Raw genomic sequence first — 22641 nt, 5'->3', positions numbered from 1 at the left:
AAGATATTTAAAATGTATTTGTTTTTTAAGTTCTCTGGTGTAAAAGAGTCTAGATAGATGGAAATTAAAAATTTTTTTATATATATATAAAAAGTTCCTGAATGCAATGCTTTTGAGTTGAGTCTTATCAGTAGTGTGTTTGGGCAAACACTGGAACAGGTTGCCCACAGAGGTTGTGGAGCGTTTTGAAAACATGACTGGACAGAGTCCTGGGTAACCTGCTCGGACTGACCCTGCTTGACCAGGGGAATTGGACTAGAGAATTACAAGAGGCCCCTTCCAACCTCAACCCTTCTGGGACTCAGTGCTCTTTGAACAGGTGATTCCAGAGCATATGCTGGAGTTTGAAAATTCAGTGTGCACTTGAACTCAAGAGAACTGCTTTTAGTTTAATTTCTTACCAAGTACAATTTTTGTCTGGATTATTGTCAACAATACGCTTCCCTTGTTTTTGTTTTCAGGCTTGCTTTATTCAGCATGAATGCAGTCGTCATCTTCACTAAAAGGATGCTGTAGATGAACAAAATTGTTTCCTATATTCCTTTACAGGAGTGGTTTTTGGGTAAAGCATTATATGATGAAGAATCTACAATAATTCACCATTATGCCTTTGCTGAAAATCCTACAGTCTTTAAATTTCCAGATTTTGCTGCTGGTTGGGCACTTAGTATGCCACTTGTTAACAAGTAAGAATTGAATTTTTAATCACTTCTTAATTGTTTATTGATAGTAATTAAGAGTGTTGAATTTGTAATATTTTTCTAGATACTAATCAGTATTATTTTAATGAGTTATGATGAATGTGTGTCTGCAGTGCAGTTGAAGGTCTTACTGCAGATAATGTAGAAATGCAAAGTCAAATTTTAATTTTGAGGTGTCTCTGAACTGAAGCTGCTGATTGCGGTTTAGCTGTGACAGACAGCTTGGGATATACTCAACCAGTGCAGGCTGGCTTCTCGTGGATTTGACTTCAGAGCCTACACTGAGCTTTTGCTGCTGCCACCTGGATTGTCAGCATCCGTGCCAATACATATAAATCTTCTTTAGTTTGAGGATCTAAGGTGCATAGCAAGACATTTACCAGGCACAGTAATGTACAACTAGCTCTGGGTATGCCTATGTAGACTTGTGCTCCCATTATAAACTTAGCCAGAAAATACTCCTTTGATAAAATTCCATTTCTTCCTTATTCTGCACATTCCAAGCACGATTATTATAAATAAACACTTAAGAACTCATTAGTAGACAAGGGTACAGAAATAGGTTTCTGTATTGTTCCTATGCATGTGATTTATTTTGCTTCACTTTGCCTATCTAAAAGTTAACGTCATGTCAGCTAGTTAATAGTTGTCTCATACTAGTTGTTCAATTAGTTCAATCCCATCTCTTGTAATTTTAAAAATGTATTCTTCCCCAGACAGCAGTTTTATTCCTGGATCTTAGAGTGACTGCATTGTCCTTTAGAAGTGTTTCTCTCATGCTGTAGAGACAACCTAGACGTTTATTTCAGATTAGATGCTTAGTTTTTAAATTAGATTTGAAAAGTTCATAGATTGCAGAAGTTGAATGCATCTTGCTGTAGCAAGGATTGATGGTTCCATAAAGTGAAGGTGCCTAAATACTGTGCTTTGGAATACAGAAAAAGAGAATATTGTCTGAAGTTTGAGATGCTGATCAATATCGAGCTTCAAACGCATTGCTGCTTTTAATCTGTTGAAAATGTTATGTCAGACTCTCCATCTGCTCCGGATGAGAACTTTTTTCTTGGGCAGGAAGAATGTATCAGAATGTGTATGCTGAAAACTAATGTTAACATCATCACACTGTGCTTAGATGAAAAAAAAAAGAAAAAGAAATATGAATTGCTTCTTGTGGTAATAAATACACAAGTGTGATTTAAAAAAAAAAATTTTTTTTTTGTTATAAGTTAGGTGATAATACCAGCCAAACTTTGCTGCATACGCTAGTGATTGATTTTAATTTAAAAATTTTTTTTAAAGTAAATTTCTTCATCTTTAATTGTATAGGCTTGCAAAGAAGTTGAAAAGTGAACCGCTCAAGTCAGATTTTACAATAGATTTAAAGCATGAGGTAAGCAATGATGTGATGAAAAAAATGTCACAAATCTATGTATTTCAATGGTGATAAATGGGAGTAACAGATTTTCTTAGAGATGGCTAGAAAGTTTGAGTGCAATGGCATGTTTAATTTCTTCCTCTTCCTTTAGAATATTATAACATAATACTATAGTTCAAACATAGAATTCATTAGTAAAATTGCATTCATATGTGATTACATACATGGTTGTATACAGCGAGGTATCTTCTAAAGCTTGCTCTATAAAGAAGGAAAGAGGCTTCCAGTTCATGACGCATAAGCTGACATGAATCAGGTGTATCTCAGGTACAAGCCAGCCTCACTCACTTTCTAAATCAGACTTGAGGAGCTAACTATGATGGAGTTTGGATTAAGTTGTTTGGGGAAGCTAACTGTTGTGTGAACAATGAAATCTGCAACTTGCAGCATGGAAGTCTGGAGTTTTTTTATGCCTCTGGTTTGCAACAGTTTTAAAAGGTAGCTGCTAGGTCTTTCAGAGAATAAGTGAGTTGATTGAAAGGAACATGAGAAGAAAGGAGTGGGGGGCATCTGAAAGATGATCAGTGTTACCTTTTCTGAAGCTTATTTATTTTTTTCTGCCTTCAAAATGCACAAAGCAGCCCAAGGTTTTCTGCTGTCACCAAAGTGAACTCCAGAACTAGGGTGAAAGAGGAGGATGAATGTGGAATAAGCTTGCTGGTTTTGGCTTGAAATTGAGTAATGTTGAATTCGTTTTAATTTTTTAAAACTCTCCTGAAAGTCAGCTATAAATTGTGGTTCCAGCCCAGAAAAAAAACCCACCATACTTAAAACTACTGCTGCTGTTCCAGATCTTTATTCTGTAATGGTTATAAGGCTCCTCATTTCCAACATAAATCTATAACGTATTTATAGACTATAAATTGGTAGCATATTTAAATTAATTTGGTTTTGTGCCAACATATTCTTTCACATAGTTTCCCCTTCTTGGCTGATTTATTCCTCAAAAGCAATTGGACCCCTCTCCGCTTTCATTTTGCTATGTGAAACAAGCCAACAAGCTGTTTCTTCGCTCTTGTTAATTTTTCTAAATGCAAGACCTTGGGCTTCACACTGTTAATCTTCTTTTTGTAAGTTACCTCAAAGTCATTGGTATACTCCCAATATTCCAGTTTACCTCAGCACTGACAAAGCCTCTAAACATAGTGTCGTAAAAATAAAATTTATTAGTAGACATTTTTTTATGTGCGACAGATTGCTTAATGAAAAACAACTGATCACTTGACTGGCAAAGTGACTTCCATCCACTTCTTATTCTGTTAGCAGTTCTTTGCGTATGTTTCATTCCAAATTTACTGCCATAGATAACCTACTTCAGCCCTGTAGTTATTCTTTCTGCACACTCTCATGTCTCCCTAGAGACAGTTCCATTCCCCCTCATTTATTTTATAAATCACTATCTTCTCCTTCTTAAATCATTTTTATATCTACATCCTTCTTGTGTGAATCAAGACTGACAGCAAATCAAAGGACATAATCTGTGATCTTTAATGATTGTGTGTAATGTTTAAATTTATGAAGGACGGTAAATGTTTTAAGAAATGTTTTAATTTGACTGAGTCCTAATAACATGTGCTTCTAATCCTTGGTATCTTTTGTTGTGCTCTGTGTCAGTTTTTTTTTCACCCTGCTACTTTCCAAGTCCCTGTTTCTTATATCCATAACATTTATATCATTTCCCATCTGGAAGGCCTATTTTGCAAATATGGTAACAGGTTTTTGTCATGCTGCTGCTCATGTGTAGATTGTTTTTTAGACTTTTTTTAACTGCACAATATATAGCATATTCCCTAATGCTTATTCAAAACTGGAAGTAAATAATGGATTTTTTGTATATCTATCATTAGGTTTGAACTAAGACTACTTTTTTTTGGTCTTTTTATTGTAAATCCATTTCCATTGTTTTAAGAACAGTTTGTCGTCCTGTTCTATAACCCAAAATGGCACTCCAACCTACTTCTGAAATACGATAGCTTCACACCGTTCTAAGGCTTTCTATTGAAGATTTCATTGTTCTGTGGGAAATCTTAGCACATTATGAACTTTCATAAATAATTCATGTTACGTTACAATTGTTAAATATTCTTTGTGCTGCAGGAGCATTGCTTCTTTATTGTTTCGTGTGATAGACATTGATTCTGAATAGCTGAATTTTGAACTAATACAATCTTTAAATGTACTGGAAGCTCTTTAGAAATCCAGTCCCTTGCTATTATGAAGCCTTCCAGCTAGAAGGCAGGGTCAAGAACCACTTACATCCCGTAACACGAATGTGGTGACAAGGCAAAAAGATAACCTTGAAGGTGTATGTGTGTTTATGGGCTGCTCCTTAACCATGAGCATGTGTTTTACATGTCATTTCCATACTCCTCCTCTACTCCAAGCACTATCAACAGTATTTGTCTTAACTGCCGCTCATGCTGATGCATTTTCTTCCCTACAGAGTGGCTTTTCCCTTTAGTACTTTGTTGAACTCATCTGTAATGCTAAGATCATCTGTGTACAGGTAGTTGGGGTTTTCTGAGGATGCTGAGACCTAAATGAGATGGACATAAAAATAATAATCTGCAACTCAGAAGTTTGTAACTGGTTTGGTTACTTGGTCTTGTCCACACTGTACTTAATCCTCTGGGTTTGCACCGAGTTCTTCCTGAACACTAGAGAGAAGGAAATATTTTGCCCTCTTAATAATAGCTTAATGATCACATTATTTTCTAAAATAGGAGATGAATTCTAGCCTGGGATAGAGGGTTTAAAGCTAACAATTCCTAAGTAGGCATAAAACAGTGAAAAGGAGACTAATTTTCATTGCCTTTGGTGTGTGCTGGGTCTGGTCCCAGTATTCCAGTGAAGCACTTGTTTTCCTTGCAAGAGTCATTGGGAATATGTGTAAGTAACATGGGAAACAGGAAGTAGAACAACTCCCTTGGAGGAGTCCCGTTCCCCCTGTGCAGTAGAGTCACTGTTGTACTGCTTCCATAAATCTTACTTTTTGCACAGTGACTCAGTTTCATGAGGTAGCATGCAGAGTCTCTGTCCCAGAATATCTGCAGTTTGTTGGTGTAGGCACCTTTTTGAAAACTAGAAGCTGTAACTTCTGACTGAGGCAGAAGCAAGAACCCAGATCTAGAACCCAGATCTCCTACGTCTTGAGTATGTGCTCAAACAGCTCTTGTCACAACTCTTCTCCAAAGATGCATCTTTGGCCTCTCCTCAAGAGAGACCGAGCATTCGGAATCAGGAGTGTACGGCAGTGCAGCTGGGAATCTGAGCCCATGTACTTACTGAGACTATCTTCTGTCTTTTAGGTTTTTAAGAACTTCCTTTTGTTCTTAGAAATTTCTGAACAGTTTTACATGAAATGAAGTGAATCTTTTAAGTGGTCTGACATAGGCACCCAGCATAGAACTTTCCTGCCAGAGTACTTAGTCTGGCAAAGTCATAAGCAGTGTAAAACTATTGCAGTGGAAGTATTAGGCAAGTCTAAGTGTTTTGGATAAGTCGTGAAGTACAGATTGATATATTATCATTTTTGTTATTAATTTAATGTAAATACAAAGAGTTGGGGTTTTTTAATCTTCTTCAGACATCACTGGTTTTCTTCTTCCTTTTTCTCTGTAAATTTTGGCTAGCTTTTTGTTGTTGTTGTTGCATTTAAAATGGACAAGAGTCTACTATAGGATAGCATATCTATTACATTATCCTTCAGTGTATTTTATAGCTTCTCAGAGTTTCATTAGTGATTTGAGCATTTTAAATTGTCACCAGAGAATGGGTCTATTTTGAAAAGCTGAAAATTGCCGCATAGGAAGAAACAGGCCTAGCTATTCTAAATTATCAAAATAATTTTAAAAGAGCAACACAATAAGGATTTTTGTTTACTTTAAAAGAAGATGTAAATATTCACTGTACCACTTCTTATAAAAGTTAAAGATTAGTTGTTTTGACATGCTTAAATATATGAAACTAGTTGTAATTTTATGAAAGAAAACATAGCAGAATATAGCGAAAAGATTATATGTTGGCTCTAGAAACATGAGCAAGAAGTAAGGTACACAGCTAGTTAACCAACTAAGGGACGAATCTTCTACAGCATCCCGTATTTTTCAATTTTCCTGTTATATTTTTCCTTTAGTATGATTTCTTTGTATGCTTTGAGACTTTTTATCCTGTTTCATTGCTCATATAAATGTTTTCTGTTTTGATAGATTGCCCTGTATATTTGGCAGAAAGGGGAAGGACCACATCTTACTCCAGTGCCTGAGTTCTGTACAGATAATGTGAGCTCACATAAGGTTGATCATTGTGCAACAACATTCAGTAATTTTCTGCCACTTTGTGTAAGTAACATATTTTGAGTACCATTTAGTAAAAGTAAAACTCCTACTAAAATGAATAATACTTGACTTTAAAAATCTCAGACCTTAAGAAAGTATTTTTCAATAAGTTGGAAAAAAAAGTTTATTCTGATGATCTGGTTTTGGATATGCTTTCAGCCTTCCATGGCACAGGATATTTCCTGGCAAACAAATATCGTGTATGCTTTACTGAGTCTTTCTGTCACAATGTTTGAGCAGCCTATGATCTGTAAAGTATTTCTCCTTACATTTCTGTGCGATACTGAAGTATAGATAATATTTTTTCACAGATGGGAATCTGTAACTTGTTGAGGTTAAATACATAATACAGTATTTGGTGCATTTAAGTACAACACTTATCTTTCATCTCTAGGACAATACGTTTATGATATTACGGGTTAGCTGTTGCTAGAGGCCAAGAAGTGTTCCATGCTTCCAGGAAAACAAACAAAAAAGAAAGGTTAAATGATTTTATTACAGTTGAGAAAATTCAAAGATTTCTAGTATGTAGTATTTAAGCTTCGTTTTCCAAGTATGATACAGTTCAACATAGTGATTAATTTCAAAGAAATTAAGAAAACATAATTTTTTAGATGAATCATTCTTAGTTCATCAAGTTCTATTACTCATTCTCTTTTCTTAACGATATGTGTTTTAGTTCATGTTAGAATACTACATCAGTGGAAAAAGTATTTCAATAATACTATTTCAGGAATTTTAAACTGCTAGAGGCCTTTTTTCAAGAGTCGAAAATGTACTTTCTATTGTATTACTAGTACACTATTCTACTTAATATGCTATACAATGAAAAGGTATTTTCTGTTTTATTCTGTGCACGGATGTACATATATACATATATATCCTGTAACATGTTACACATGGAGCCTGCAGTTACAAAATTATTTTTTGTTCTGTTTGTATAGGGAGAGCCAGTGAAAAAGGAAGATGTCTTTGTTGCTGTAAAAACATGTCAGAAATTTCATGGAGACAGAAGTAAGTTGTTGGTTGGTCAAGGTAGTAGTTCTATGCAATATAGTTTATGAAATCAATATTTTGAAAAACAAGCTGATATACACTGTGACTAAATGCTCGCAAAATCCACTGGGAAACATGAAAGATTTAGAATTGTGAACAGCTTATTCTTTAGGTAGAGTTTTATTTGCTATTCGAAGTTCTTCAGGAGTGCTGTGAAATGTTTAAGATGAGAAGTTATGGTTGTTTGATGTTTCATCATTAGTGATTGGTTGGCAAAAATCTCGAAATTGAATATCTAAATTAAAAATATCCATAAAGTTAGCTTATATTGTTGTAAATTGGAGCTGTTGCAATATTGATTTATATAGCAGCTATTAATATCCTTCAGTGTGTTTTCCCACATAATTGGTTCAGTTCAATTCCTTGTACAAGCAGTGGCAATTGTGCAGCTGTATGGTAGCAGATTTGGAAATCTGAACAAGCTGAAAGCTCTCTCCTCTCCTCCTTCCCTTTTTCTTGCCCTCCCCTTTAGTAAAAGATTGAGCAGCCCACGCTGTCGTATTGCTTCTATCTATTGTCACCCTATGCAATTGGATGTGCACAGGTGTTTTATAATGCTTGGAATGGAAAATCTTGTCTCTTGTAGAAATCTGGTCATCTGTAGTACTTTGTCCAAGCCATGGCCCAGATCAAGCGTGCAACACTATAGCATGTTTCATCAGAAAATTGTAGTGTTACGCAAGTAATGATAGTCACCATGAAAATATGACCATGATATCCATGGTAAAGTAACAAGCAAAAAGATCTAGCGCAGCCCAACAAGATACATCCAATGAGTATTAACTTCCTTCTTAGAGGGACAGAAATAAAGACACAGAGAGACCCCCAGCTTCAGCTAATACACAAGTAAGGCTCAGCTAAGTTGAGGTAGATCCAGTGTCTGCAAAACTTGGAAGGAAAAATTCCAAATCCACTGATTTAACAGAAGACACTCCACCTACCAGTCCATTTGAGTTTACTTCTAGATATTTTGTTCATAAAGAAATTCAGGAATGGATTTGTTTCCAGGAATTTACTTGAATTTTGTGTGCCCTTGAATACTCCAGGTGCGTAATATTTTCACCATTAGGCTTAGTTTCATCATAAGCTTAATTTAAAGTTATTATTATTGGCAGAAAAAAAATGAAAATGAAGTAATGGCTAATAGTTGTATCATTTTTTGGCCGTTTTGCCACACTTATTGTTAGAGGACAGAGTGAAGATAAAAGCTCTTTTCTTAAGTCCCCCTTTGCTAATGCATCAAAAACTGTAAGTTCTAAATTTAGAGTATTTGCCAGTTGCTGGGTTTTTTCTTGAAAATAAGATGTATGTAATTTTTTTCTTAATGTTACTTTCTAGTATTTTAATCACCTAATCATTAGGCTATCTTTAAAGTAGCTTTTGACAAAACAAAATTGACTGTCCTGTAATTGGAGTTCACTGAAGAGTTCTCCTTTCTGGATCCATATTTATGTTCTTATATCAAAATTGAAACAAAAAAAAAAAAAAACGCAAACCTGGAAAGTGAGAAAAGAACATAAGGCTTCAAAAAGATAGTGTAAACATCCTTCAAGAAACACCTGTTGAAGACTGAGGAAAATTCTTGAACTTTCCTCACAGCTTCCAGTGTTATGCAATAGAGAATAATCTTACTCAAGATTTTGAAAGATTAATGAATGCCAGCTTCAGAGAGCTCCTTTTACCTGGTAAGTCATTTTCTATTGTATGCCCAAAAACTACATTAGTGCAGCATTAAAGCTTGTAATTCGATGTGCAAAAGCAGCCAAATTTTACTTCAGAATTTACTTCAGCTACAACTCTCCTTATTACACATCCCATATATGGTTATATAAGAAAATTTCAGGACTGCAAACTTGGCAAGGTGCTACAAGTAGCACAAATAAAATATAATTAAGAGCTTAGAGCTGCCCTTCTGTAAGTATCTCTGTAGTGCAGTATTAAAACTTCCATGTGTTCACAAGTATTAATACTTATTGATAAATATTTGCATCAACAGCTAGTACAAAAATTCAAATAGTTGTATTTTCTTTGGAACATAGAACTTGTTTGAAATTACAAAGTATTGCAGGATTTAATTTGCAATAGACATTAGTCTGGATGGTGACACTTGCGTCAAATTAAGCAAGGAAAAGAGAAAGACACTTTAGCTAGTAGCCTCCTTGTTAGACCACTGAACTGAGGTGAGACTCGGGTCCTTGCTTCAGTTAAACTTTTTCATTTGTACAAAAAAGGGAGACTCCACTGAAGAAACTGAGAGGCTCGGTCCATAATAGCAAATAGTTCTGTAGGTTAAAGCACCCTACTGAGGTTGAGGTCCTTGGTTGGAGCAAGGTGAAACAGCCTTTACAGGTGCATCTCTTCTGCCAGGTGAAGGTCGGAAGAATTTTGTGTATTTCTGACATTTCTGTATTGGAGCCTTTCTGAAAGCTTTCTGATTTTGTTCTTCTGGGAAACACTTTTGAAATAGAGCATTTCCACAAAATAAGAAAAAAATTTCCTGCCTACTTGGTTTTTTATTCTGTTTGGGGAAAAAAAAAAAGTTTACATGGCGTTCTCTGTCAATTAATGCATGATTCTGCAGTTGTTTATGATGTAATGTGACTTTAGTACATAAGAGGCAGAGTTAATTTATTGTGAAATTCTTGGCTTTGCATTTCAAAACTCCATTGTCATGTTGTATGAGCATATTTTTTGTACATAATTCCCTTCGGATTTTTTAATGCAAAAATTTGAGTTTTGAGTGTCTAAAATCTTTAAAAACAGTATCATCTACTGCACAATGCTATGGAAGTGGAATTGTATTTTTTCCAAATATTAAAGCCTTTCCATTAGTGCATTGAGTTCTTATTACTGTATCCTAACAGTCATCTTTCAATTTTTAGTCTCGTCAGACTGACTTTTGGTCAATCAAAAATAACAAATGCTACAAGTCTCTGTGTGATCGGAGTAGAGGAAAGTGAGCAAGTAGGTAGGCAGCAAACAACAAATTAGGTGATGGGTGATTCCAGCAAGTGGCTAAAATGAGTAGTTCACAAGCATCAGAGTTATACAGCAACAATGGGAAGTTATGTAAATATTTCCTCCATTTAAAGACCCAGCTACTACTCAAGAGATGGTGTCAAAGAACATGAAGTTGACAAACAATGACAGCAGAATGGACAATATTCCAGAGCAGTTGCTCATCTTAAGTCCTGACAATTTAATTTTTAAAAAAAGAAAAAAAATATTTACTTTAATTTGATCATTCTCTTCCAAACATCCTGCAGGTGTTCGGCATAATGGGTGTTACTCATAATTTTTTCACTTCTGGATATAATTTAAACATTTATAGCATCATGTTTAGAATTCTGTATGATTAATTTTAAATGGTTATGTCAAATGGCAAACTAATAAGAGAAGGATTGCTCTTGTAGAGAAGCATTAAGCAGTGCTCCTTTGAAAAGAATCTCCATGGGATAAAAATTGATTGTATGATATTTAGAAATGTCCTTCTGTGAGTGTGTCCCCAGAGAGGGGTGCTTTTGAACATTCACATGACGTTGCTGACAAAAATGATGTATATTACATAAGTGAAGGAATATGTCCGTTAACAAGGTGCACAAATGTTTTGATCAAGTACGTATCTTAGTCAAGTTACTGATGTTTCAATGTCAACGATTATTTTGCAGTACCGGTTGTAAAGCAGACTTGGGAAAGAGAAGCTGCCCTTATTGAATACTACAGTGATTTTGCAGACATCTCCATTCCTACTATAGATTTAGGCGTACCTAATACTGAGAGAGGTGAGCTATTGACTGGTGGTGTCTGTTCTGTGCAAATAACTGTCTGAAGATGGTAAGTTTTATGGATGATATGTGTATTTCATGTAAAGTGTATAATTTATAAATTCTGTATTTCTGTAGCACGTTAGCCTAAACTAAAAGAATGCTTTTGCCACACAGGAAATGGATGGAGAGTACAGTTCACCTGTGTAGGTGGAATGTTCTTTTTAGTAGAAACCTAAATACTGTAAGTATGAAAGCACGGTACACTGATATACTCCAAGAAATAAAAATTGGTGTTACTACTCTAGGTAAGAGTAATAGCTCATGAGTTATTGATGATCTTGAATAAGATAAGATCATTGATAGTAGCAGAAGACATAGATTTATGTCAAAAGACCTCAGGCAGTTCCAGCTGGTTACTGAGCACAAGCTACTTGCCATATGGCATTCGCATAGCATATGCTGGTGCCTAGTACATCTTGATACACAAAAATTAAATGTTAAGATTGGAAAATCTTTTTATGACAAATAATGTGGTTTTAAATTAATTTACTTTATCTTTGAATAGAAAAATATCTATGGACAGGATGGCTTCCATGAGTTTATTAATTTTAGGGTTTTTTCTTCCATTTGATCTATTGTTTTTAGGCTTGCAGTCTCTGCTAGAGGCTCTCACCTTCTGAATTACAGGTGTCCAAGCTGTGGCCTGTTAGGTTTATCTGGCCCACTGGGTCAGTTGTTCCAATCTCTGGATTATTTCCAGCTTTTCAGCTGCCCCTTTTTTTTGTCCTCCACGGGGTCTATTAGAGGCAGAGAGAGAACAGGCAGGGATTTCCATTTGCACAAGAGTATTGTGACATGTGCAACCAGTGAGTGTTTTCAAGAGACAGCAGACCTGCTGGGTGTGTGTGGATCATCTGTAGAAGCAGTGTCCAGTAGTTCTAGGCACTCCAGGGGGAAGGGAGCTTCCACGTTTGGCTTTTGAGCATTGCTGTGGGGAACAGTGAGACCTATGGACTACTGGTCTTCTAAACTAAACAAATTGTGCTGAGTTTGCTCTAATATTACTTTTGTCAATCTTTTGTGATGGACTATAATATAGAAGTCTTGCTTTTAATTTTGTAGATGTTCATATATCAGTGTGCATTAAGTTCATAGTTTCACAAAATCAGCAAAGCCAGGACTTCCTTCATTTCTTAAGCACAGAGTTCCTGCATTTTCTCAAAAAACATTTTAACTGGAGGTAGGGTAGCTTCAAATATAGTATCCTATCCTTGTTTTTCAATGGTTGTTTAGTAATTGTAGTATTGATAGACATAAATGCTTTAGACAATCAACTGTAATCTAGGTTATTAAAGACTTTTTGCGATTAGATTTTTCCAAAATCTAGAGAAGATTCAGTAGAAGTCTGAAACTTCTTGTTTCTCTTGTCCTGCCCATTTGGAACAAGGGTGTTTCACTTCTCAACTCCTGGTAAAGGGTGTTTTACCTCTCAGCTTCATTATAATCTTGTCATAAATGTTAAGACCTTTCCTTGGAGGAAGTTATCAGGACCAGAGTTGCCAGTGATGAGTACAGTAGATTAATGTAAACTTAAATAATGTAAACTTAAAAATAAATATTATGTAAAAGCAATGGACCTGCTTGATCCATCATGAAATACTATGGAAATATCTTGGACCGTTTTGGAGAAGATGTTTCTATCACAGTCTCCTCATTTTACAGTTTTAGAAATTAAGAGTAGCAGTTTACCCCAGTATTGTCCAACATCTTAACAGGATACCTGGAATATAGCTTGTTTTTCAGGTTTCCGTAATTCAAAGAATTTCCATACTTCAACATCCTTCAAAAGTCTGTTCCTGCATAGAAAGCAATAATTGTATTGGAACAATTTGTACAAATACCATTCAGCACAACAAAGGATGCAGTAAAATATTGATTTAATTCATTAATAATTGTTTATTACCAAAATCTCAGTTTACTTAAATTTGTATATTCTGTTATTTCTATTCCTTTAGGTCACTGTGGAAAAACTTTTGCTATTTTGGAAAGGTTTTTGAATCATAGCTCTGCCAGAACACCTTGGTTAGTCATAGTGGATGATGACACGCTGATAAGGTAGGCAGGAATGACCGCTGTTCATGTCCATAGGACTTTTAGCGGTATTAATCTCTTCTTCTGTATTGAAGAGATATAGCTGTTCTATTAGTTCTGTAGTTTATATTCCTTTAAGGAAAAAAAAAAGTCACTTTTCTTCAGCATTCCTTGACTGATATTAAAAACAATGTTATCTTGTAACTTGATAAAAACGATGCATATTAGTGTTATTATGTAATCATGTAATCTGAATGTGATTACACATTGTGATTCTTCAGTGTAGGTGTGTCTGAGCTGATTGATTTCAGTCAATTGCTAATACACTTTCTAAGATGTTTTCCTCACATAAATGTGCCAGAAGAAAGGTTCTGTGAGCCGGAGTCAGTTGTCAGAGCCACCCAGAACTGTGTCCGGGGACTTTCTTTTGTTAGGAAATTCGATCGCGTTCGCATGAAAACTGACACTACAGTGTAAGTGAAATAAGGCACAGTGATCAACCAGCAGGATCACACAATCATGAACGGGAGAATAAGTGGTTCAAGACAATGCTTTACATTAAATCATGTGAGAGAAGAAGAATTTGGAAGAGGCTATAACTGTGGATAACAGTACTTGTATAACTAAATCTACTTTTTTGGTTTTCAAAAGAAAGAGAAAAGATCATTTGCAAAGATCTTACCGTGGCTTGGAGAAAATCATTTAATGTTTTCTCTGAGATGAGACTCAGTTTTACTGAGAAACTTTGCCTGCTTCAGCAAAATATTTTAAGTTAATTGATTCATCATTTGACCAAATTCAGCAGTCGTATCTCAATAGTAAATAACCCATCATAAATTTCTGTTTAAAAGTTTATATCTCTGAGTTTTGTAGAATTCTGTAATTTCTCTTGTCATTTTGTGCTATTTACTAGAATGCCATTTAGACTAGCAGTGTCTGTTTCAAAATGAATGCCTACATGACTTTTTTTAATGGATTTTTATATTATAGTATCTTCAGACTCCGAAAACTGCTCAGCTGCTATGACCCAAATGAACCAATATTCCTTGGAGAACGTTACGGTTACGGTTTGGGAACAGGTGGATACAGTTATATCACTGGCGGAGGAGGGTAATTTATTTAAACTCCTACTGAAATCTACATCAGTCCTTGCTTTGGGTGCAAATGTTTTGAACTGCAACACAAATCAGTTTCAACAGAAACAGTGATGTTTCCTGGTATGATTAAAATGTAATGATGCTCAAAGACCCAGATGTCCTAACCAGTAAGAAATTGTGCTGCCCATTGAGAACAGATTTGTAGAGCAAAGCAGTTGGTGCTGAGGACCACGCGTGTTTCAGGGGTGTCATTTTAGCTTGACTGGTCCTGTGAGCTGAGTGCCTATTATCAGTTATCTGCACCACACGTTCTTCTGATACACATCATGCAGCCTTGTTTCTTCTGATAAGAGTTCATTCTGCATGCTCAGAGACTGTCCTACAATGTGATTCAAAGTGTAGTAAGCAGAGACAATTGGAGTAGTTGCTTAAAAAACCACACTGATGATCTGAACTGTTGTGGAGCTTGCAGGAGAACCCAAAGCAGCACAGCTGGGGATACAAATTGCCACAATGGAAGTATTTGTTCCTGTTCTCTTTCTTTGTCCAAGCAAAAAAGTGATAGTGATTCTCCTGTTTTTGCAATTCATGCCATGATTTATGGAGAAGTGGTTGAGCAAGGAGTTTGACATTGACATCCTGGAAAACAGTTTCTCATAGAAAGAGATCATTGTGGATTGATCTCATGCATGAGACACATGAGTCCCAGTGATTGTATGCAAAATTTGGTTTAAATTAACATGTGAGCTTTCAGGTTAGCTCATATTGCAATAAGAACGACCTTAAGACTGATCTGTCCATCTTGTTTGTCTAAAGTAGTGTGGATGTCTGAATGTCCTTAGTGTCTTTCTCTGTGAAAAGTAATGGCTATAATAACTGCCTAGACCCTTATCCATCCATGAGTAAGTAAAAATCAATTGACTGGCTGCCTCATTGTTTTGCATAGTTGCAAAAGGTCTTACTTAAGTAGGATTTATGCTTGAGTTAAGAAACAAAACTTTCTGCTGATGCTCATATACTTGTGCTTACCAGTCCTATACTTCTGTGTCTTTCTAGTGTTTATCTCAGTTTCTATTCTGTCATCTAGATGTGGAAATCTGGGGGTTATTTTCATTCTCAAGTTTGAGCAGATAGAGGCATAGATCGTATACCTTGCTCCGTACCCTCATTTTGAAAAGGTTCATTGTAAATGAAGAATTCTGTATAACTGAAGGGACACAGCCCAGATAATCAACTAGCCAAGTATATTCCCCAAATGTGTGCGATTTAGACCTTCTGTGTAGCAACACACACTGGCCACAAGTCCCAACTTTTTTTTTACTTTTTTTTTCCTTTTAATTTTTACAAGACTCTAGCTTATTATTCCTTCTCTATTTCATCTGAGTACTGAGATACGACTTCCTATTGTGCTCTCCATTTTTTTTTTTTACTGATACATGCAGTCTTCAAAGTCGCAATGTTAGTGATGGAGTCTTTTACAACTTTAATCTGCCAGTATTCTCAGGTCAGTCTTTTTGCCTCAGCATTCAGTATTTGTAGAACTTTTGCAACGTCCCAGTGTCAAGCGAAGGGTTGTCCTGTAGTGACTGAACACATAAAGCCAGGTAGCAATTTCAGAGTGTGAATCTTTTTAGTAGCCAGAGTACCCTGTATTCTGATCGGACTGAGTGGATGATGTAACTTCAGAAAAGAAGTAGACACGAGTATATTCTCTCAGCTGTTGAATTTAAGATACCATCATGTTTCTGGTCTATTGAAGCCTTATTTTAGTGATAATGATCTGATAGCTCCAGGCTCTGGTTGGTATTTAGATGAGCAAGAAAGTTAAGGTGAATAGAAGAGCCTTGCAGTGGCTCCAAGGAACATTTTTAACTTATGGAGAGAACTCTGTATAACTGAGGATTCAAGGAATAACAGTTCAGGTTTAGAGTTCTTTTCATTTAATTGCTGCCTGCTAACTGGACAATACATTTGATTAAGAGGAGAATATCCTTTTAAAGTCCTGACCAAATTTAGGAGGAATTATCAGCTATGGTAAAAATGGGGCCTAGCTAAGTAATTATTGGAATAACAACAATTGGCCTAATTGGTATAATTAATTTTTGTTATATAAAGTAAGAATCTTTCAGAAAATGCCTCTTGCACTACTTGTCAGTACTGACTTCTCAAATTTTGAAATTTCAGATATGTTGTACCAGAGAGCTACATTTTGTCTTGCAGTTTTATATTATTTAGCAGTATTTATTAGTTACAGTCATTTGGCTTCTCTCGTAGTTATTGTCTTATATGTTTTATGTGGTTGCTTTTTTTTTTAATTCAGGATGATTTTCAGCAAAGTAGCTGTTGAGAACCTACTTGCTAGTAAATGCCGGTGTTACAGCATGGATGCGCCTGATGATATGGTCCTTGGGATGTGTTTCAGTGGCTTAGGAATCCCTGTAACACATAGTCCACTTTTCCATCAGGTCAGAGAGTTATTTTTACTAGAATTTAAAATACATTTCATGCAGTATACACATAAAACAGGACTTGTAAATATTGCGAACTTACTGATATTGCAAACTTGATCAATGTGTAGTAATGATAACCAAGATGCTGCTGCTATATGTTATTTCTCTCCAGAACAAGTCTGATCAAGCAAATAAGAATATTCTCAAAGCATGGATTACTACAGTGCTTTAATAGTTTGTAAGGTATTTTAGTGACTTTATGACTACGTTTTGTAAAAAATGCAGTCAGAGATGGGAACTTTGAAAAATAAATAGAATTAGGAACCACATGTCTTAAATACTTGTGATAGGTCCTCTAAGAAAAGAAAAAAAAAAACACACCACAATACTTTTTTCTTCAGGTAATGGAGAACTGACTGTGAATTTTTTCAGTAAGTTTGTCTTTGCTACTTATCCAATTTTTCTATTGATTCCATGTTAACAATTCTGAAATATCTCATTAGTGAAGCTATAAAATGTAAAACTATTCCCAGAACCGTTGGTTTTGCTGTGGATTCTGAAGAATGGTATAAATAGGATAAATTGCCCTAAGCTAGCACAAGGGAAAAAGAGGTCACAAAACACAGTTTTCTTGTGAGTATATTTTCCAGTCTGGGGGAAGTGTGTTGGAATAGATTTTAATCTTCTTTCTGTTTTCCAGAATATTTAACAATCTAACTTTTGTGTCACAGCGGAAAACACGATGCATTGAGTCTCTGAGAGATTTGTTGCATTGTAAACCACATGAACACTTTACCTTCTTCCCATGGCATTAAAGAGAAGAAGCACTTAGGATTTTTCCCGAACAGTGCACAACATTTTAAAAATCAGCATTTAAATCAGTGTAGTGTTTGAGGTTTTTCAGGTGTTAATCTAGTTCAAAAACTGGGAAGATGTGTGTAGCTGATATGAACTGCAATTAAGATAATAGGCTACTTGAAAATCAGTAAATTGCCGTGTAATTCAAAGCAGCTGTCAGTGGGAGGGGGGGAAGATTGCTATTTAACTTACCAGTTTTTCATCTGTTAAGATTTTATTTTTGATTACTATTTAGAGAAATGGGAAGACTGAGAATGCACTATTCAATATTTTAATTCCTTGTCCATATAAAAAAATCATACCTGTTTACTTTCCTATTTTGTTTATCATTGCTTACTCCTTTCAGTATAGAAAGAAAGTAATGCATCTTATAAAATCAACAGAACTATTGAATAATTTGTGCTTGCACAGGCATTTAAAAAAAACCCAACCCACCTAATTAAAGGAGAGTTGGAAAGAACAGAACACATTTTACAGATTTGTAGGAACGACCGTTATACAGTAAAAGAAAGCACTTCCTTGTGGTCCTTAATGGTGTGCATTTGATACTGAATCACTTTGAAAGCTAAATCCTAGGAGGTTGATTTTCCACATGAAAACTACACCTGAATTGTAATTAATCTTTACTGCCACTTATAACAATTTCTAATTTAACATACCTTGAACAGAAATTAACCCTGGGGGTAAAACTACTGAAATTGGAGTGTTCTTATTCTACGAATTCCGCTGTTACGCAACAAATACTTTAACAATAAGAAAACCAAAATTGGATTTTCTGTCAACCAGAAAAATGTTTTTTAAAAAGTTGACTGAAATATTGTGATGTACAATGTTCCTTGAAGTATGATTCCAAGATTGGACTAGGTATATATTATGAAACAGAGGCAAAGATATCTTCATCCTTAGAATGTCTATGATGTAATAGTTTGCTCGCTCTTACTAGTTTCTTGTTTGCTACATGCTAAGGTAGGTATATGTTTTGTAACTTGTTCCAGAGGCTTTTAACATGGTGAGACTCTTAAAGAGAACAAGAACCTTCCCATGCTGAGTAGCAGCCAAGATTGTGGTTTTCAAATACAAAATCTCAGCAAAAGCAACATATTTGGCTTTTGTAGAATACCAAATACAAATTCTAGCACCAAAAAAAAGGGCAAATATTACAATAATTGATTGCACAAAATGTAAGGAAGAAGAAATTAATGGAATTTATATCTTAAGGTCAACCACCTATAAAGCAGTATGATTATTAAAAGAGTAATGTAGTAAGAATGATAGTTATTGGAGCAGATCTTATTCTTTTAAAATTACCAAAACACCAAAATTTTGTCTTTAGCTCAATAAAAGCTAATTGATTTTCAAACAGCACAAACCTTTGGTCTCAGATTAAATTCTTCAGGTTTTTGAAACCTAAATGTTCATTAAAGATATTTTTCAAAAGTCTTGCAGGAGGTAGGCTCCCTGTTTATTTTGCTAGTGAATTTTTAAAAAGTAAGCACCCTGTGGTTTAAATATATAAAAAAACAAACAACCAAAACTAAGCAACAACATGTATCCAGATTTCTTAATGTCAAATTCTGTTGCCTGATGTTATGACTGGAGTGTATATGGAACTGCATGAAGAACGCAGCAGGTAGAATTCATTAATACCACCATAAGTTTGTGAAGTGTGCAGTATTAAATCAGTTAAAAGCTTAGGCATCAAATCAGTGATTCAGTATGCAAATCACTGAATTTTCTTCCTGTCTTTTACATCTAGAAAAAAATATTTGCCTTTCATGCATTTCTCTTCACAAAAACTCTATTTACAATGGAAAAATCTAGTTATTTTACCAGGAACCACTACAGGTGGGGTTTTTTTATATAATGATGCACTTACATGCCGTTAAACTGTCAGAGGAAATGAAACATGCTTGGTGCATTAAGAAGTCAGATGCATCATGTGGCTGTGATGTAATTCTGTCTCTTTTGTACAACCTGATAAAGACTACCAGTACAGTTTTCCAGCACCATAATATTTCCTGGTAACTTCTCCCCACCATAAAACTTCATGTATTTCAGCTGCTTACGGCCTTATTAGGATCCTGCAATCACCTGGGCAGTGCCGGCAACTCTCATTAAGAGGAGGAGCAAGAGAGTATTACTTAAAATAATTTTGTCATTATTGAACCAGAACTGTTTGGTGTATTTTGTCACTGCCACATTGTTCCGTTATGATAGAGGCCATTGAACAGTGATACTTTCTTGTTCTAAAATTACTTTCGTCACTGAGCACTAGTGGTTTTGGTTTATTCCATCTTAGGCAAGGCCAATGGACTACCCAAAAGACTACCTTTCTCACCAAATTCCAGTATCATTTCACAAGCATTGGAATATTGATCCAGTGAAGGTGTATTTCGCGTGGCTGGCACCAAACACAGAAGAACAACTTGATGGGAAGAAAGTTGGATATAACAGAGAGGATTTATAAGCAGTAGAAGAATGTAAGTGTGATTACTATACTGCAGATGAGAGACAGTCACTACTGTGATTTCTGTGTTGTTCTCACGTTGTTCATCTGTTCATGACATAGAAGACAATGTTTTGTTCCCATTTGTTACATTCCTTCAGAGCCATGGAAGAAGGCACCTAATTGACTTCTGGATTCTTTTGTTACACTTGGTTTCTTTTAAAAATGTTTTGCGGCTTTGTATACCAATGAACTTGATGCACATTTAAAGTGTCATACGACTTTATCTGTGATCTCGTTTGGACTAGATCTGTGATCTAGTTGGACTTTGAGTCAGACAGCATCAATTTACGTTTCATTCCTTTGTTCTCTCAAAAGCTGAAGTTACGTATTTGGGAGCCTAATATTGAACATGGGTTGAACATCTATTGAACATCCTTTCTCATTGGCCTGCAGAAAAACGGTTCTCTAAACTGTTCTGGAAGAGGTTCTTGATAAATCAGAGAAGAGACATGACTTAGTTTCTGTGACCAGGAGCTAGATTGTGTAAAGGCTATGTTCCTTTATACTCATTTCAAATAGAAATATTGTGGTTTCCTGGGACAGATGGACTAAGCATCAACCACTGTTGTACCTTTTAAGTTTATCAGCATTTGTGAGGAATGTCATGCTCAGAATTGAAAAAAAAAAAAAAGTTAAGGACAGGAATTTCTTAAGTGGCCACGGGATGTCACTGTAGCTTCTTTAGAAACCTAAGTCACTGTGCATCTGTTTGGCAAGTATAAATGTGACTCTTAAGAATTTCTGCCGAACTAACACTTCAGGATTTCTGATGTGTGCATTTCAATAGTATATGGATGCCAGCTTTAAAAAGTTTGTAGTATTCCTAATTTATATCATCAAGATATGTAATTTTATGCGTACAACATGTAAAGAGTGATTCATATTTAAAATGTTCTTGATTTTTTTTTTTCAGTAATTTGGTTTTGTAAACATGTTTGTACAAAAACTGTCTTTAGTATGTTCTAAACTAATTTTTATATTGTAAAACTGCTCCTTTTAAGATGACAGTATATGGCACTTGTATGCTGTTATTTAACTTTGCTTGCTATATTGTAACCAAATACAGGGTTTAAAAGCCATATTGCTGAAGTAATTTGTGGTCTTTTTTCTTTTACTAGGTTGAAATTGATTCCACTTCAAATTAATGCAATACTTGCTCTTAAGTCAAAGTAGGGGAGCTGCTGATTCCTGTTTCAGTAATTACCAAAATTGTATAAACATTTGGTTGTGAGTGTAGCTTGTGGAATTTTAAGCATTTGAATAGCAAGCACATATTCATAACAGATTGCAATTCTGATTAAACAGGAGCAATCCACGTTATGTCTTTTTTCTTTTTTCTTCCCACTATCAGTGCCTTAAACAGTAGACATTTTACTGACACCAGGACTGTGTTCTCCGGTAGCATGGGTGAATTGTTAATAATGTTTACTGTTTAGAACTGTGAGAGCTGAAAGCTGAATAAAAGCATTCTTCTTTAACCTTTTGTGCCTTCTTCCTCTTTGCAAACCAAGTACGGGATTATTTAAGCACCTGTGTTATAATTTTATTCACTGAGTAGTATTCTGTGGTCAGTTGTATTAAAAGGCAACTTAAACTTTTTTTTTTTTTTTAATTCTATCCTGACATGCTTCCCTAGATGAAGTTAATTTTCAAGGCTCTGGTTTTGTGCAAATCAAAAATGCTTTTGCAATGGACACCTCATGTGATTAGGAATCTTGATGCTATCACGAAATATGTGTCATTATCAAATTCCCCAGAGGTCTGGCAGTGTAATCCAATCACTTCCACCTCCAAACTGGTGATATTTCACAACTCCTTGGGCTCTGTGGAGGCAGAGTAGGTCAGGCAAAGATGATCAGCTTTGGGTCCACACTGTGTTGCACTGATAGGCCTCTGTCTTATTTAGAGATTGGGAGCCACTGACTCATTCATTGCCTGCTTCCTTGAACTTTCACTTCTGGTCTGACAGATGTAATAGTCGCTGTCTTAACGCCCATCTTTTCTCTTGCCACTAGCTCTGGGTTTTACCGCAAGGATTCTGCAGGTAGTAGGAAGCATTAGACTTCTGATTCCCATCTTCATAGCTTTGAAAGCAATGAAGCAGTGATTTACTCAAATATTCTGCCCCTAAATCTCTTGACTTTTGAGACATAACTAATGATATGCAACCCTAGCAGCAGCATGACAAAAGTGACCTTTTATTCCATGAACTAAAAAATTTAAGATCAGAGAGTTTCTGAAAAAAAAAGATGTAAAGCCTTCTATATTCAATTTAGTCTTAGAGAACTCAGCAAGGCTGTTACTATCTGAAATCTAAAGACAAAATTGCACATTAATGAG

General features: G+C 35.4%; 1 protein-coding gene across 2 annotated transcripts in view; it reads left to right on the top strand.

The window, feature by feature from the left end:
* B3GLCT (beta 3-glucosyltransferase) overlaps nucleotides 1-21779 on the top strand; it is a 63271-nt gene extending 41492 nt beyond the window's left edge. The window contains exons 7-16 of one of the 2 annotated variants that reach the window (XM_086742160.1): nucleotides 550-686; nucleotides 2028-2091; nucleotides 6345-6476; nucleotides 7418-7487; nucleotides 11198-11311; nucleotides 13312-13411; nucleotides 14378-14497; nucleotides 16805-16949; nucleotides 20092-20272; nucleotides 21420-21779. In XM_086742160.1, coding sequence (XP_086598286.1) covers nucleotides 550-686; nucleotides 2028-2091; nucleotides 6345-6476; nucleotides 7418-7487; nucleotides 11198-11311; nucleotides 13312-13411; nucleotides 14378-14497; nucleotides 16805-16949; nucleotides 20092-20259 — 1050 coding nt within the window. In that variant the 3' untranslated portion in view covers nucleotides 20260-20272; nucleotides 21420-21779. Of the gene's footprint in view, nucleotides 1-549; nucleotides 687-2027; nucleotides 2092-6344; nucleotides 6477-7417; nucleotides 7488-11197; nucleotides 11312-13311; nucleotides 13412-14377; nucleotides 14498-16804; nucleotides 16950-20091 lie in introns of both variants that reach the window. The other variant, XM_086742153.1, reaches the window with a different exon arrangement.
* The last annotated feature ends 862 nt before the right edge of the window (nucleotides 21780-22641 follow it).

This window comes from Chlamydotis macqueenii, chromosome 1, assembly GCF_036417535.1.
Source record: "Chlamydotis macqueenii isolate bChlMac1 chromosome 1, bChlMac1.mat, whole genome shotgun sequence".
Taxonomy (NCBI): domain Eukaryota; kingdom Metazoa; phylum Chordata; class Aves; order Otidiformes; family Otididae; genus Chlamydotis; species Chlamydotis macqueenii.
This window is presented reverse-complemented; position numbering and strand designations above follow the sequence as displayed.